The sequence below is a fragment of the Trichomycterus rosablanca genome, chromosome 1 (assembly GCF_030014385.1).
Source record: "Trichomycterus rosablanca isolate fTriRos1 chromosome 1, fTriRos1.hap1, whole genome shotgun sequence".
Classification (NCBI taxonomy): Eukaryota; Metazoa; Chordata; class Actinopteri; order Siluriformes; family Trichomycteridae; genus Trichomycterus; species Trichomycterus rosablanca.
Window position 1 is genome coordinate 59,341,645 of NC_085988.1, and position 16,609 is coordinate 59,358,253.

General features: G+C 38.2%; 1 protein-coding gene across 1 annotated transcript in view; it reads right to left on the reverse strand.

Moving 5' to 3' along the window:
- The window catches only part of eps8a (EGFR pathway substrate 8a, signaling adaptor), a 109,674-nt gene continuing 93,065 nt past the window's right edge, over positions 1-16,609 (reverse strand). Inside the window, exons 18-22 of the mRNA XM_063004803.1 lie at positions 14,967-15,107; positions 9,255-9,507; positions 5,557-5,740; positions 5,203-5,335; positions 1-338 (exon numbers count right to left, since the gene is read on the reverse strand). Of these exons, the coding sequence (XP_062860873.1) occupies positions 225-338; positions 5,203-5,335; positions 5,557-5,740; positions 9,255-9,507; positions 14,967-15,107 (825 nt within the window). The 3' untranslated portion in view covers positions 1-224. The remainder of the gene's footprint in view (positions 339-5,202; positions 5,336-5,556; positions 5,741-9,254; positions 9,508-14,966; positions 15,108-16,609) is intronic.

Below are 16,609 nucleotides of genomic sequence, written 5' to 3' on the forward strand. Positions count from 1 at the left end.
GTACAATCCTCTATGTCTTTTTGCAAACAAGAGTTTTTGGCCACGTTACTGCTTAGTCTACATCTGAGCTGGTTCTGTTGTCCTGTGGATCCAGGAGCTCCTGGCGCCGGCGCATGATGGCTGCGAATCGAGCACGCTCCTCCGCATCCTGGAAAATGACAATGTGCTAGTGTAAAAAAAGTGCAAAAGGGAAAAGAGGGATTTGAGTTGGGGGTTATTCAGAGTCAGTGGTTGCTCCCTTCGTCAAAGGATTCCACTCCAGAATCGCTGGCCGTTGTTGCTGCCAGTTTCTCCTGCCTCTTCCTCATGATGTCCTGCAGCTCAGATCCCGAGCTCCTCTACAGACAGACAGATATGGGTTGTGGATTAAATTACAAACTAAACTTCTGCTTTTTTGGAAGGACACACGGGTTTACTGCACAAGTGGCTGCTGTGAGACATGAGGAAGCACAAAGGAAGCACTGAGGAAAAACTATCCATAAGAATAGCTACTTTTAACCTTATCTTTATCCACTTTATGGCACATGACTTATTAGCACAGGTTTATTAAAGTCATTCCTTTATCTACTTCAGTACTGGTCAATTCTTTAATCACCGATCAGACAAAACATTATGACCACCTTCCTAATATTGTGTTGGTCCCTCTTTTGCTGCCAAAACAACCCTGAACCATCGAGACATGGACTCCACTAAACCCCTGAAGTATCTGGCACCAAGATGTTAGCAGCAGATCCTTTAACTCCTGTAAGTTGTGAGGTGGGGCCTCCATGGATCAGACTTGTTTGTCCAGCACATCCCACAGATGCCCGATTGGATTGAGATCTGGGGAATTTGGAGCCCAAGTCAACACCTCAAACTTGTTGTTGTGCTCCAAACCATTCCTGAACCGTTTTTACTTTGTGGCAGGGAGCATTATCCTGCTGAAAGAGGTCACAGCCATCAGGGAATACTGTTTCCATGAAAAGGTGTACATAGTCTGCAACAATGCTTAGGTAGGTGGTACGTAACATCAAAGTAACATCCGGATGGATGGCAGGACCCAAGGTTTCCCAGCAGAACATTGCCCAAAGCATCACACTGCCTCCGCCGGCTTGCCTTCCACCCATAGTGCATCCTGTTGCCATGTGTTCCGCAGGTAAGCGACGCACACGCACCACAAAAACTGCAGTTTTGGAGATGCTCTGACCCAGTCATCTAGCCATCACAATTTGGCCCTTGTTAAACTCGCTCAAATCCTTACACTTGCCCATTTTTCCTGCTTCTAACACATCAACTTTGAGGATAAAATGTTCACTTGCTGCCTAATATATCCCACCCACTAACAGGTGCCATGATGAAGAGATAATCAGTGTTATTCTCTTCACATCTCTATGCCTTGTCGGTGTAAATAATTATCTAAAATTACATTCTTTTATTATATATGATCACATATTGCTGTTAAAACAATAAACTGATTAAAATATTACAGTAAAAATGCAAAAGCTAATACTCTTTAGTTTACTCATTCTTTGAGTTGTGATAAAATACAGAGCTTGTGAATTCAAAGTGCCTCACGGGTTTTATGGTATCAACTTGTGATCAGACACTTTCTTTAAGGTTTTGTAGAATCATTGTGTGATCAGACACTTTTTTAAAGGTTTTGTAGAATCATTGTGTGATCAGACACTTTTTTAAAGGTTTTGTAGAATCACTGTGTGATCAGACACTTTCTTTAAGGTTTTGTAGAATCATTGTGTGATCAGACACTTTTTTAAAGGTTTTGTAGAATCACTGTGTGATCAAACACTTTCTTCAAGTTTATGTGGTAGTCATTTGTAATCAAAACCTTTCTTCAAGGTTGTGTGGTATCCTTGTGTGATCAAATTCCTATTAGGGTTTTGTGAAGGCTTCTAAAGTTTTAAGCTTTGTTTTAAGGCTTTGTGCTATCCATGTGTAATTACACATTTTGGTTCTTTGATAGTCCCAGCAATGTTCCTTAGACTTCTGATAAACCAATTTTTTGTTGTTAATAGATGTGTATAAGCTACAGTTGCAGTAGATAAAGATTAGGCTAAAAAGGCTAAATGAGGCATAAGAAGGGTCTATACAAAACATAGGATTTGCTGTATTGGGAGCAATGCTAACATAAGCTAAACACATTTTAAAGTTAGTGTGATGGGCATTCATCAGCACAGACATGTGCGTGGACCAGAAGGATTGATTCCTACAGCAGAGGTGAAAGCACAGTGAAAAGCTGGGTGTGCTGCTTGGATAGATCATTTATATATGCAGTGGTAAACTTTACAATCAGTATGGTCTACTCAATCTCTATTGGTCAGGTTTACTGCAATAAAAACAATAATTTTACCAATCTGTGTAGACTGGAGCTTAGAAATAACCAGATAGATAAAAAATCATTAAATAATTCAGAGGTGGTACTACAAAGTCATGGTTGGGTGGGCAACAACAAATACAACAAATGCTTTTCTGAAATAAGGTTTGTAAACAAAGCGTAGTTTAATTTTGAGAAGGAAGCAAAGTGAATACATTTACAGGATCCATTTTTGTGGCAGAGCAACCTAGCTAGATTTACCTAGCAAACTAAATAAAACCACTAGTGTGCCTTCTATAAAATAATTTTATCAACAAATCAGCTATAGTTAGCATTAAGCTGGCTAGATAGCTAATCACTAAAGCCAGTGGCCACCAAGTGAGCTGGTAACTTAAAAGAAACTTGCAGCTTGCAAAGGTGTAATCGCAACTGTAAAACTATACTAAACTACTAAAGTATGAGAACTAAGGAAAAGAATTAACAAAAATTAAAGTTGAACGATTTTACTTGGATTGCTGAGAGCAGCTAGCTACAAACAGGTTTAGCAGTTCACGTTTGTTTGTTTGTTTTATTAGGATTTTAACATCATGTTTTACACTTTGGTTACATTCATGACAGGAACGGTAGTTACTCATTACACAAGGTTCTTTAGGTCACACAAGGTTATATCAAACACAGTCATGGACAATTAAGTGTCTCCATTTCACCTCACTTGCATGTCTTTGGACTGTGGGAGAAAAACGGATAGCCCGGAGGAAACCCACACAGACACGGGGAGAACATGCAAACTCCACACACAGAAGACCCAGACCGCCCCACCAGGGGATCAAACCCAGGACCTTCTTGCTGTGAGACGACAGTGCTACCCACTTAGCCACCGTGCCACCCAGCAGTTCACGTAACCAAGTTGCTCTGATATGTGTAAAAAAGTGTAGTGGATTGACAATCAGGATTGCCAGGTCTAGCACAAATACTCAACCCAAAGTTCAAAGCCAAAACCTGTTCTTCAGAAACACCCAAAATCTATGGTGTCACAGATGTTGAAGAAAACAGGCAATAAATGGCAAAAAACTACCAGTGTAGTACTCCTAAATCTTATGTTAATCTCACATTGTTTTAATTGTACCGTACATTCTAATGTATCCTTATTTTCTGCTAACAGAAAAAATCGGTAGTCTTTCCATTCTGTTATAGTTGCTGATTAAAATTTCAGGTTACATAAAGGAAATGGAAATTCCCATCTGCCAAAAGACTTAAATGACACCCTCCACTTTATGTATGCTATGTATCCTCTGGTCTGGAAATTCGTAACTCTGGGTGGTCAATGCCAACATCAGCCCACCTGTAGACATGACCCTGTTTATTTATAAATTAATTAAAATAATTAATAATATACAGTGGAGGCCAAAAGTCTTGAGACTACTAGTACAAATGCTTTTTCTGTTTTAATAGTGTTTTTTATTACAAATTACATACATCAACATAATATATGTGAAAAGATGAATCTTTACAATTGAGTTTCTTAGTATTTGGCAGTACTCAAAAACAAGGAAAGCACATCTGTGAAAGCAATCATGTAAATTTCTTTGTGCTAAAACTAAAGGTTTTGCTTTTGGTTTTATTTGTTGTACTAAAGCAGATGCTCATTTGCAGCTATTGTTACCTATTATACCTATTTCTTATTCTTAGAAATTCTGAAATTCATGTATATTTTAATGAATTCAAAGAGGGAAAAAAAACTGATTAGAAGTATTTTCACTGTTGGTTTCAGACAGTGGTTCACACTAAATATACAATAGAGCATATGAGCTGGTTGCTTTTGTAGATCGAGATGCACAGACAAGGTGTTTAAATGTAACTTTAAGCCATGGTCACACCAGAAACATAAGCTTGGAGCTGGAAGTAATCTGCTGTTTTGCTAATTTTGCCATGGTTTACTTGCAAATTCTAATTTGTCACTGACATTTAACTTTCTGAAATTAATTTTGGCTACTGAGTAAAGTCTCACATGTACACAAGGTTTTGTAAATAAAATATTTGTTAGCAATCTGTCTTCTTAGACTGTTAGCAAGCTACTCAACAAATAATATTTATATATTTAATATATATATATATATATATATATATATATATATTTTACATATTTTATTGTATTGTGGATTTGAATTTAGATGGATATAAATGCCTGCATATTGTATCTCTGCATAATTGCAATCTCTTATTCACAAAAGTATTTAGACCCTTTGCTGTGGCATTCCAAATTGTGGTCAGGTGCATCCTGCATGCTTTGAGATGTGTCTAGAATCCACCTGTTACAATTTGAATTGATTGGACATAGTTTTAAAAGGCACACCTGGCTCTAAACACACTTACAATTTACACTGCATTGTAAAAACATAAACTCAGCCTAATGTTTAAAATCCTGTCTAAATCTTTGCAAATTGTGGCAGACACAGATCAGAACAATATCTGAAGCTTTGAGTTTTCCCAGGACCACAATGGCCTTGGTCATTTGAAAAAGGAATAAAATGTAAAAATGTAGCAGTACAGTAAACCTGGCCAGTAGAGAAGAGCTTTCCATCTGTGAGACATTAAATACCTTAGTGAGCCTGAGAGCTTTATCAGAGGATCATAGGAGGATTCAGAAGAAGACCTGCAGGCAGCAAGAACACGACAGAAACCAGAGGCAACCTTGCCAGAGTAGGCTGATTTAAATGTAAAATAGCTTTACAGTGAACCATACGAGTTCCCAGTCACTCGGTAACAAAAAATGCCAAACAAATGAAGCTTCGTATACTAAGAACAGATTAGTACAGTGTAAAGAAGAAATATAGGGAGTAGAAAGTGCAGCACAAAGAAGAGAAATAAGTATTGATGGAACTTCAACATACCTCAAGAGCAGCCTTTTGGACAGTAACCTGGCTGTAGACTCGAGCTCCATCATCAGGACACACTGTCTTCAGCTCATCTTTATTCAGCGAGAATAGCTGAGCTCCACTCAGCACACCTAGACTGTTTATCGTCCTGTATACACACAACATCCAGGTCCAAATCAATCTACCAGTCCATTATAAAGAAATCAACTGTCATAAGCAGTAAATATATAGCCTTGAGCTATCTTTTTTCCTTAAAAATAGACACTTGTGTAGTATCAGGAATGTTTTTTTAATGTTTAATACAAAGTAATCACACTAAGTAAATTACAATGGCTACCTACAGAAGCCATTCAGTGTTCTCCCACTTACACAGTGCTGAAGCCTTTAACCTGCAGCCAGGTTCTGACCTCCTCAGGCGTGGAGTCATAGCTGACGTTAGCAGTGAGCAGACTGCTACTATGTGGTGGAGCCTGGAACTTCTTTTGAGCACTGCGACCCAGTGTCAGCCTGTGTACCAACTCGTCCTGAACCTCTTCCATGTTAGACTTGCGGCCTTGTGCACAAATCACAAAACTAGAGTTACTAGAGTTACTTTTTTTAGGGTGCAGGCTGTTGTTGTTAATAGTAGTGCTGTAGTTTCTTTTAAAAACTAACTTTAAAATAATTTAATAAAAATAATTAAAAAAAACAAGTATTGCAGTTTAATGATGCATCTGCAGTCTTTTTTAAACAGCACTTTACACAAGGTTAGCAGGTTTGCTAAAGAGCTGTCATTTGTTGAATTTCTTTTTTTTTGTACACAGTTTAAATGAGGGGTGTCAAACTCATTTTCACAGAGGGCCACATCTGCATTACGGTGGCCCTCAAAGGGCCGATTGTAACGTATCCTGCTGTGATTGCAGTCTGCCTTTTAAGTCTTGGACAATTTGTTGTCTTTTTGGAGGCTAAATTCTGTGTTTGGTGTCAAAATGCCAATTTATAATGTATATCTACATTTATCATTTGTCATCACTTGTTGGAAAACCGCCTCAGTTAAACACTGATGTGGAAGCACTGCCATCTAGTGGCGGGATGCGGTCACTTTGCAATTCACAAAATCGGCATGCATTGTGAGAGATGCAGTTTATGTAAAATTTTACAGCGTATTTTAAGCTCTCGCGAGTTTGACACATGTGGCTTAAAACAAGTATTAGTGGACACAAGTTGTTCTTTCCCCCCATTACCCTGCTGATTTAATTCTTAACATTGGGTATGAGCATTATCAATTATTAATGTTATGCTACTCTGTACTTAGTCTTACAGGTTTTTCTTTTAATTTTATAACAATAACCAAATGTGTTAGACCATGTTTTTAAACATGTTCAAGTGTTTTTAGTAAACACTGTATTTTGTAAATATAAACACATTTAGAATTTGATGCCTTTAACACATTTAAAAAAGTTAAAACAGAGACAATTTTACCACTGTTACATCACTGTTGCCACTATTACATCACTGTCAACACTGTTAATTATACTTTTTAATTAATTTAACCCTCTACAGCACGCATTTTGGTGCTACATGAAAAAAATTATTCCACATTATTTCTAGGTTTATTTTGGGACATTTTATTGATAAAATATATATATTTATTTTATTGACCCCCCCATCAAAAAATATTTTTTTGTTGCCTAAGGGCAACGTTGTGCAACAATGGTACAGATTCTCAGAGAAAATGATGAATAAACAGATCATAATTAACTACTCAGAGTGCAGTACTAAATCAGAAAATCTTTTTAAAAATCTCAACAAACAATTAAAAAGGAAAGAAAGAAGCACTAGAAACGTGTATTTTTTTGTACATGGGTATTTCTCGAATTTCCCCCATGGGGATCAATAAAGGAATCTTATAGGTTTGTATTATGTAGTGTGTTGTGTCATGCACTAAGAGTGAAGTTCTTCTCTGCTGTGATGTGGTACGTTACACTTTTTGCATATCATTTTGGGCATTCTTGTGAACCCAGGAACCCTGCATCTTTATTTATTGTCACACATTATTGGCCAGTGTAAGATATTGTCCAGTCTGATATGTTGGTTAGGGATAGGTGCTGTGGGCCACTGCTTCTCCCTCTTCTCCTAATACTGTTGGGAAATCCCACCACTGGGTCGCTCTCTCTTCCTGACACCTTATTTGTAATTGCACAAACTATGTGCAAATTGGGACTTAAAGGCATAAAGATACATGAGGTCACTTCTTATTATGCCATTGTTAGCACAATTCTATCTGTATACATGCCAACATTTCACTGGCTGATGGAGAAATGTGTAGCCATTCAGGGAGTACTGTAGAGGCAAAGGTGTGTTTTCCATCAAGGGATTTAGGAAAAACTACTGTCATCTTCTGACAAATTGTCTTCTTTGTTCTCTTCCTCACTGGTGTCTAGAGTATATTTCCAATACCAACAAAAACACAATAATAAAACAATTAATGCCACAGCTTGATGTTGCTCCAATATTCCTCAACTTCCTTTTGTATGTTGTCTGCTGTACGAAATTAAAACCCTATATTTTCATTATTGCTCAAACCTTTTTCTACACTCCACTCCTCCTCATTGTCATTGCTGTCTATCTCACTGTCTTCACTATCAGATGGCATTGGCCTAACATGGCGATCCTGTCTTCCATAAAACACGTTTATGTCAATTTTTTATCAAAAAGCATGAAAAAAGTTAATTTAAATGAGAAGAAAACACATTTGAATTTGGAGCTTATACTGTACACAAATACATGTGATAATACATGATAACATCCTAAAACATAGTCAGCAAAAACATCCTTGAAAAGTACCCCTTAATGCACAACGTTGCCCTGAGGCAACGACAAGAAAAAACTAATTTCTAAACATGCAAAAAAAAAAAAAACTTCATAAAACCCGACAGAAGACTTCTTTACACCTTCACACACATGCACATATTTTTTATTTACAGTCCAAGTTATTTTAAATGAGATTAATAAAGCAAAAAATCTCATGTTTTTCTGATACCATGTGCTTCTGTGACCATGTGTCAGAAAAGGCAGTCCCACCTTAAAATGATGCTTGATGGTGAATCTCAAACTTTATAAGATTGTTTTTTGATATTTTTTTGACCATTCTGGTTGGTTGCAATAATTTAAAAAAACAGGCACTGGACATGGAGCTTAAGAAAACTTTCTGTTGCCTGAGGGCAACGCTGTGCTGTAGAGGGTTAACACTTTTTTTCCTATTATTGTTTAATCATTTAGGAACGGAGAATACTAATTGTTGCTGTTTTTGTCATTGTTCGCCATTCTTGCTTGATACAAGACTTTAGCTGCTCAGACTTCTCCTCTTTTTTATGCAGCGTACATTTTCAGTAGAAGACAAATCTGGACTGCAGACAGGCCAGTCAAGCACACGTGCCCTTTACTCTATAAAGCCACACTGTTTAAGGGCATGCAGAATGAGGCATAAGTTCCTGGGCAAAGATGTTGCACAAGGTTGCTCTATGGCTAAATGTGTCTTTCTAAAATTCCATTTTATGCCTCTGCGTCACTGGTGCCTTCACAGATATGCAAGTCATTTAAGCAGTGGGCTCTGATGCACCCCATACTCTGATAGATTTTGGCTTTTGCACCTTCCACTGATAACAGTCTGGATGTTCCATTTTATGTTTGACACAGAGAACTCGATGTCCATTGTTCCTAAAATCTTGCATTGCAAAATTGCAATTTGAACTTTATGAATTGACAATTCTCTTACAACATTTAACACAAAATGGTAAGCCACGACCCATCTATGTATGCATCTATGTATCTTTTATACTCAGTTGTGATTCTCATCTGTTACCAATTCATCTGCATAGTGTGGAACCTTTTTAAAATGCTGTAGCTTCAAAAGTTCATGACCTTTTCTCTTATTTTGCCCCATTCCAATTTTTATAGATTGTCATAGGCATCAATTTTAAATTTATATTTACAAAATACAATGCAATTGACCACCTTAAACAACTAGCTGCAAATTCACTTTATTCATGTGCGTGTCTATATATAAAAAAACTGAATTTGCATACGATTAGCTGGTGCAGCTGCAGGTGTTCTCTGCTCCCTCATGGTGATGCTGCCATTTTCGCTGGAGGTGCTGCTGTTTTGCCGGCTGACACTAGAGGATGAGTTTCCATGATGTTCGACAGGAGGAGGAACAGCAGCTGGGGGCAGTGGGGTGGGGGGCTGGGTAGTGGGGAGCGCAGGAGCTGGAGGAGGTGGTGTTGGAGCAGGAGGAAGGGCGGTCACTCCTGGTTTGGGCACATATTCTGTTCTTTGCTTCTGCATAATGATTAAAACAAAGCAGCTCAGACACATTACAGTAATACTGAACATTCAGCTTTGCCTCTTTGATTCAATCGTTACATATGATTCCATACTTCAAGACAACAGTTAAAAACATTAATTAGACAAATGGCTCAGAACAGCACTGTGAGAACGACAAGTGCACCTCCCAATGACTAGGCTGCTTCGCCCATACCACCCCAAACCATAAACACTAGATTATTATATACATGCAGACCTGTGCTTTGTCAGATCACCCCTGAGCTCCCCTTCTTCTATTACATTTATTTTTTGATGGTGCAGCAGCAAAATGTAAATACATGTCTTGTGGTCATGACCTCGTGATCATGTTCAGCCTGGTGCATTAATTTTGAACAGAAAAAACAACTTATTACCAGACCTATTTAAGAGCTGCCGTGACATAAAAAATATCAGGATTTTCTGATATAGCCACCAAATATCAAATGTGTTCAAATGAAAGGCTGTCTGCTACAATTCAAATAACAATAATGATTCCACACGTTGTGATTCAACAGATATGCCATATTATTAAATTTTTTTTCTTCTCTTATTTTTTTGTTTACATTTTCTCCCACTTTAGCCATTTCCAATCCCTGTTATTACTCCTCTGCCATATGCGCCATCCCCACACAGGCCAAGATGGTACTTCAAATGGACAGTCACAGAGTTTAAGGTCTCTTGTTTAAGGTACTGTCCTGGATAGCAAGCTGTCATTCTCGTAAGTTTCTAACCAGACAAGACCATCCCGGTTCTTTTTCTACAACGTCAAAAAGATTTGACCATTTCTCTCTATTGAAGCCACATGTATTGAAGCCACATGTATTGAAGCCACTGTGAGGCTTTACTACCACAACTTCCCTCAGGCAGGTCTTCCCATGTCCACTAACTACTTGTGTAACTGACTCTTATAGAGACTCACCTGGTTTTCTATCAACCCAAACACTGCCACATCACCCTGCTGCTGTGCTTTCTTTACTGGCTTCCTGGAGCTGCCTACACAGCTAATTTTAATTCACCCATCAGAACTCAAGGAAGACAGGCACGAAAGCTATTCTCCATACTAGCACTCAGGTAATGAAATGAACTTCTCCTGTCTGTTCGAACAAAGAGTCTCTTACTATCTTGAGAAGATAATTAAATACACATCTCTATGTTCTTTAACCTTTCTTTCTGTTGTAACAGCAGATTAGTGTTCTTAGACAGTTGTCTGTTTTTACCAGAGTAAGCAATGCAATGTATAGTAAGGCAATCTTCTTCGGGATAAATAAAGTATCCATCCATCCATCCATCCATCCATCCATCCATCCATCCATCCATCCATCTATCTATCTATCTATCTATCTATCTATCTATCTATCTATCTATCTATCTATCTGCTAAATGCTGCTAATGGAAATGTGTACCTCTAATACCCATGCAGCAGTCACTGTTGCAGCAGCAATCAAGATAACTATCTGACCTTCCCTTTCTCAAACACAGTCAATACCATTAAATCAACATTTGACCAGTGCATTTGCTTAGCTGACACCTGAACTTAAGTTCTGAATTTCTAACTGTCCATGATGGTGGGCTGAAATATTAAATTGCTTCACCAGCCTTTTTTTATTTTTTACCTTTTTGCACTTTCCCAATTTAGGTAGACAAAATATCCATGTTCTGGAACCTCCTGTCACATATGTAAGAAACCCTCACTAGCCAAGGAATCCTTCAGGCTAGCACAGACCCCCTCTGGTATATGTGTAACCACTGGCCACTTCTTTAACACCAGTCAACAGCAGATTCTCACAGAGACTTGGTGGTGACAGGCTAGTGCTAGAGTGTTACGGCACCAGAGCACCACACTCTTATTTTGTGGTTAGTACATAGCATAAAATCCACATTTTTAATTTACTTTGTGAGTTTACAGGCCCATATAATATTAAATATGTTACATTGTAATGAATGCTCATTTATGTATAGATAAAAATGTGACACAAAATGGTATTAGGCTGTTCAACACACAGATGATTTTAAATTCAACAAACAACATATGATGAGCAAAACAGTGTTGGATCAATCAGATCAGAAGTAATGCATTTACCTCATTTAACTCGCCCAGCAATTGCTTGTGGAGGAGGAAAAGGAAGGATGAATAAGACAATGCATTACAATGTTGTATTATGCTCACAGCAAACAAAGCCTACAATTCAGTGTTTAGGGAATCACTTATAAGTGAGTTTTCTACAGAGTTGTCTACAGTTGTAAGCACAAACAACTATTATTCTCTTACTTTCCTTTCATACATGATTTACTTCACTAAATAATACATATGGATGACTCAAGCATTATGACTACCCACCAGTCTGTTTTAAACCAAAAAAGGGCTACTGTCATTGTGAATATAATAATAAGAATAATGATATCGGGGAAATGTATTACTGCACAGGACAGTCACAGGTCAAAGTGTCCAAATTATCCCCTGTCCACAAAAGTCTCCAATTGGGCATGCAAGCATCGTAATTGGGCAGTGAAACAACTGAAGGTCAACTGGTAGGCTAAATTCTGTTTTTTCCTAAATCATGTTGTTTACCTGGGGAAGAGATGGCACCAAGATGCACTGTAGACTGATCCACCAACCTACTGGCAAAATCATGGTATCAGATTCCACTTAACACCTTCAGAGTTCTGGTGATGGCCATGACTTGTAAAGGTGTGTCAGAGCTATGTTTGGTGGTGGGTGGTCATAATGTTGGGACTCACCAGTGGATTTTATATAACAAAATGTGCCTGGTAATGTTCAGCATAGATTTTTGTATCATGTCTACAGTAACAACAGTCAAAAGTTCGGACACACCAGATTAACAAATAAAAGTAATAATAAATAACACATTGGTATCACACTGCAGCCTACCTTCACCTCTTATCAGGAAGGAATGTATTAGTTCTGTATGTTTGTTTTTGGCATCTTGTGTATATATGACTTGTTCTCTTCGCTTCTTTGAGTTTCTGTTTAGTCTTGACTGAAGAGAGAATCTCATATCATTTGTTTGGGAGTTCAAAGTAGGATGATACTTTTGGTTAGTTTGCCCACTACTATGGCTGCTGATACTTTGAGCATATACAGCGTGGTGAATATCTGTCGAGAGTCTGTTGACAATTACTCCATGATAATGATACTTCCCAACCAACTCTGAGCCCAACAATAGGATGCACAAAGCTGCGGATTTCCATCAGGTTAATTATCAGGAATATGGGGATGATATACTTGAACACCAGATGGTTTTGTTTGACTGTCCCTAAGACCAACTTCTGGGGATCTCAGATGAGATACTACCCAGGGCAAATCTTAACCAGCCTATTAATTGGAGCAGGCTTCTCCAAGCACCTGTCTATGTGACATCAGATGAGGTTTTAGAATTTTATGTAGTATGCTGTTTGTGCTGCTGTGCCTACACATGTTCTTCCAAACTAGTCTTGTGACACCATCTTTCTCACAGGTCTCCTGTGGTAATGCTGTTCTCTAATCAATATCAGCTAAATTCAGTTGATTAAGTCAAAGACAAGCAGCCAACTAGTACTGAATATACAGTACAGGCCAAAAGTTTGGACACACCTTCTCATTCCTGTGGTTTTTCTTAATTTTTTTTTAAATTTTCTACATTGTAGATTAATACTAAAGACATCCAAACTATGAAGGAACACATATGGAATTATGTAGTAAACAAAAAAGTGTTAAACAAACCAGAATATGTTTTATATTTTAGATTCTTTAAAGTAGCCATCTTTTGCTTTAATGACAGATTTGCACACTCTTTGAAATTTTCTCAACCAGCTTTATTAGGTTTCCACCTGGAATGGTTTTCAATGAATGTTTGTGCCTTGTCTAGAGTGAATTTTTGGAATTTGTTGCTTTTTTAATGTGTTTGAGACCATCAGTTGGGTTGTGCAGAGGTAGAGTTGGTAAAATATAAAACATATTCTGGTTTGTTTAACACTTTTTGGTTCACTACATAATTCTTCATAGTTTGTATGTCTTCAGTATTAATCTATAATGTAGAAAATAAAAATAATCAAGAAAAACATTGAAGAGAAGGTGTGTCCAAACTTTTGGCTGGTGTGTCCAAACTTTTGGCCTGTACTGTATGTTTAACAAAATGTGGAAAAAGCATGTTAAAGATTAATTAATAAAGCTGCTTGGGAATGCCAAGACTTTGGCCAAAAGCTACGCAATTTAACAAATCTAAAATCTAAAAACTACTTTATTTATTAGGATTTTAACGTCATAATTTACACACTATGGTTACATTCATGACAGAAACGGTAGGTACTCAATACACAAGATTCATCAGTTCACAAGTTTTAATGTCAAACACAGTCATGGACAATTTTGTATCTCTAATTAACCTGACTCCATGTCTGTGGACTGTGGGAGGAAACCGGAGCTCCCGGAGGAAACCCCCGCAGACACAGGGAGAACACAGAAAGGACCCGAACCTTCCCAACTGGGGATCAAACCCAGGACCTTCCGCCACCGTTCCGCCCAATAACTACTTTAAAAAAACAGCTTTATGACAAGGTGTGTCCAAATTTTGACTGTCATTAAATAATCGACAGTTACTTATTATGCTACTGTGCCCTCCATGACCTACCAGGCTCAGATTCTTCAAGTCTAGCAAATTAAAGGAAAACCTCATTAAATAATAGGAAGTAACTCATTATGGTGATGTACCTCCATGACCTACCAGGCCCAGATTCATCAAGGCTTTGTCGGCCTGTGCTGGAGGGGGAGAATCCCATTCTTCCAAAAGAAAGTGAAATCATGATAAACATTTTGAAAGCTCTCATAAGGGTTCAATTGTGTTAAGATCTGAGGGCCATTAAGCCATGATCATATATGATTAGAATTTTTTTTAATAATCATCAAACAACCTAGTGACTCCTCAAGCCCTGTAAATGAAACCACTCTGTTTTCACCAGCATGAATGCATCTGCCTTTGTTACACTGCTAGACTCTCTTTGGGGTTTTCCTTTAATTTGACACCAGCCTATGCTCTTAAACAACCTGAGAAATAAACATCTGGGGAATTTACTTAGTCAGTTACCTGTATACCAAGTAACCTATACAATAGCACAAGAACAAACCTATGAAAACTAGATCAGCTCAAACACACAGGACAGCTCATGACATTGAGCAATTCAATCTAATCTGTTAGTGTAAAGGATAAAAAGGATTTAAGCAGAACAGCAAACTTCAGCCAGGCTTTACACACTGTTGTTAAGCCCTACCTTAAACAGCTCAAACTCCTTCTTTGGCATCATTAGCTTTTTAAACAAATAGATGTGTAGACAAAAAGTGAAAACACATGTAAACACACACTTTCATAAAAGTGAGCTTTTTAAAATCTGCTGTATATTACACATCACACATACCAAGTCATATTACAATAAAAACTCACCTGAATGGTATGGCTGTAAATTGGCTCGCCACGTCCAGTCATGTCCACTGCTTTGGTGATCTCGAGGATGTTGTTTGGCACATATCCTGTAGCACCAGCACCATTTCGAACCTTCCACCACTGTTTTCTGTCATCCAGAACCTGTCAGACGTTTAGGCAAATTACAACCTTTGTCAGCATTTCGGTACGGAAGATGCCAATGACCAATAGATTAACCAGAACTGCCATATAAGTCATTGTTCGATTAATGCTGTCAGTTTAAATAAATGTAATTTAAACTCATTTCTAACAGCTGAGAGTGACCATTTTCACAAATCAAGCGGATGTGGATATTTTGCATCATGCTCTAGTATAAAAATAAAACTCATCATTTATCATAGTAACAGCACTATTGTTGTCAGGAGGAGCTTTTATATACTGACTGTTAATTATGATTAGCCTGTTTAGTTAGCACTTGTAACTACACAGTCAAGTCACATTATTATGACCTCTTCCTACTTTTGATGGCGGCAGCGCGTAGTTCATGAAGGAAGTCACGTTTCGTGACCTGGCTTGGTAAGTATATACAGTGTGCCGTAGGCTGTCTGCACATATACCGATCAGCCATAACATTATCACCACCTCCTTGTTTCTACACTCACTGTCCAATTTATCAGCTCCACTTACCGAATAGAAGCACTTTGTAGTTCTACAATTATTGACTGTAGTCCATCTGTTTCTCTGCATACTTTTTTTTAGCCTTCTTTAACCCTGTTCTTCAATGGTCAGGACCCCCACAGAACCACTACAGAGCAGGTATTATTTGAGTGGTGGATCATTCTCAGCACTGCAGTGACACTAACATGGTGGTGGTGTGTTAGTGTGTGTTGTGCTGGTATGAGTGGATCAGACACAGCAGCGCTGCTGGAGTTTTTAAACACCTCACTGTCACTGCTGGACTGAGAATAGTCCACCAACCAAAAATATCCAGCCAACAGCGCCCCATGGGCAGCGTCCTGTGACCACTGATGAAAATCTCAAAGATGACCAACTCAAACAGCAGCAATAGATGAGCGATCGTCTCTGATTTTACATCTACAAGGTGGACCAACTAGGTAGGAGTGTCTAATAGAGTGGACAGTGAGTGGACATGGTATTTAAACACTCCAGCAGTACTGCTGTGTCTGATCCACTAATACCAGCACAACACACTAACACACCACCACCATGTCAGTGTCACTGCAGTGCTGAGAATGATCCACCACCCAAATAATACCTGCTCTGTGGTGGTCCTGGGAGAGTCCTGACCTTTGAAGAACAGCATGAAAGGGGGCTAACAAAGCATGCAGAGAAACAGATGGACTACAGTCAGTAATCGTAGAACTACAAAGTGCTTCTATATGGTAAGTGGAGCTGATAAAATGGACAGTGAGTGTAGAAACAAGGCGGTGGTTTTATTGTTATGGCTGATCAGTGTATGTTGACGCAAGTAAGGTTATCATAAAAGACATTTAATTTTATATCTTTATCAGAAGATGGCGCCAGACATACACATTGCACTACTATAGTCAAAACTGCTAATCATGCAACTTTATTTAGTAAAACGACCTGCTTGGAGGAGGGCGCTGACACCTTTTTCCTTAAACATAAGCCTACAGACAGCT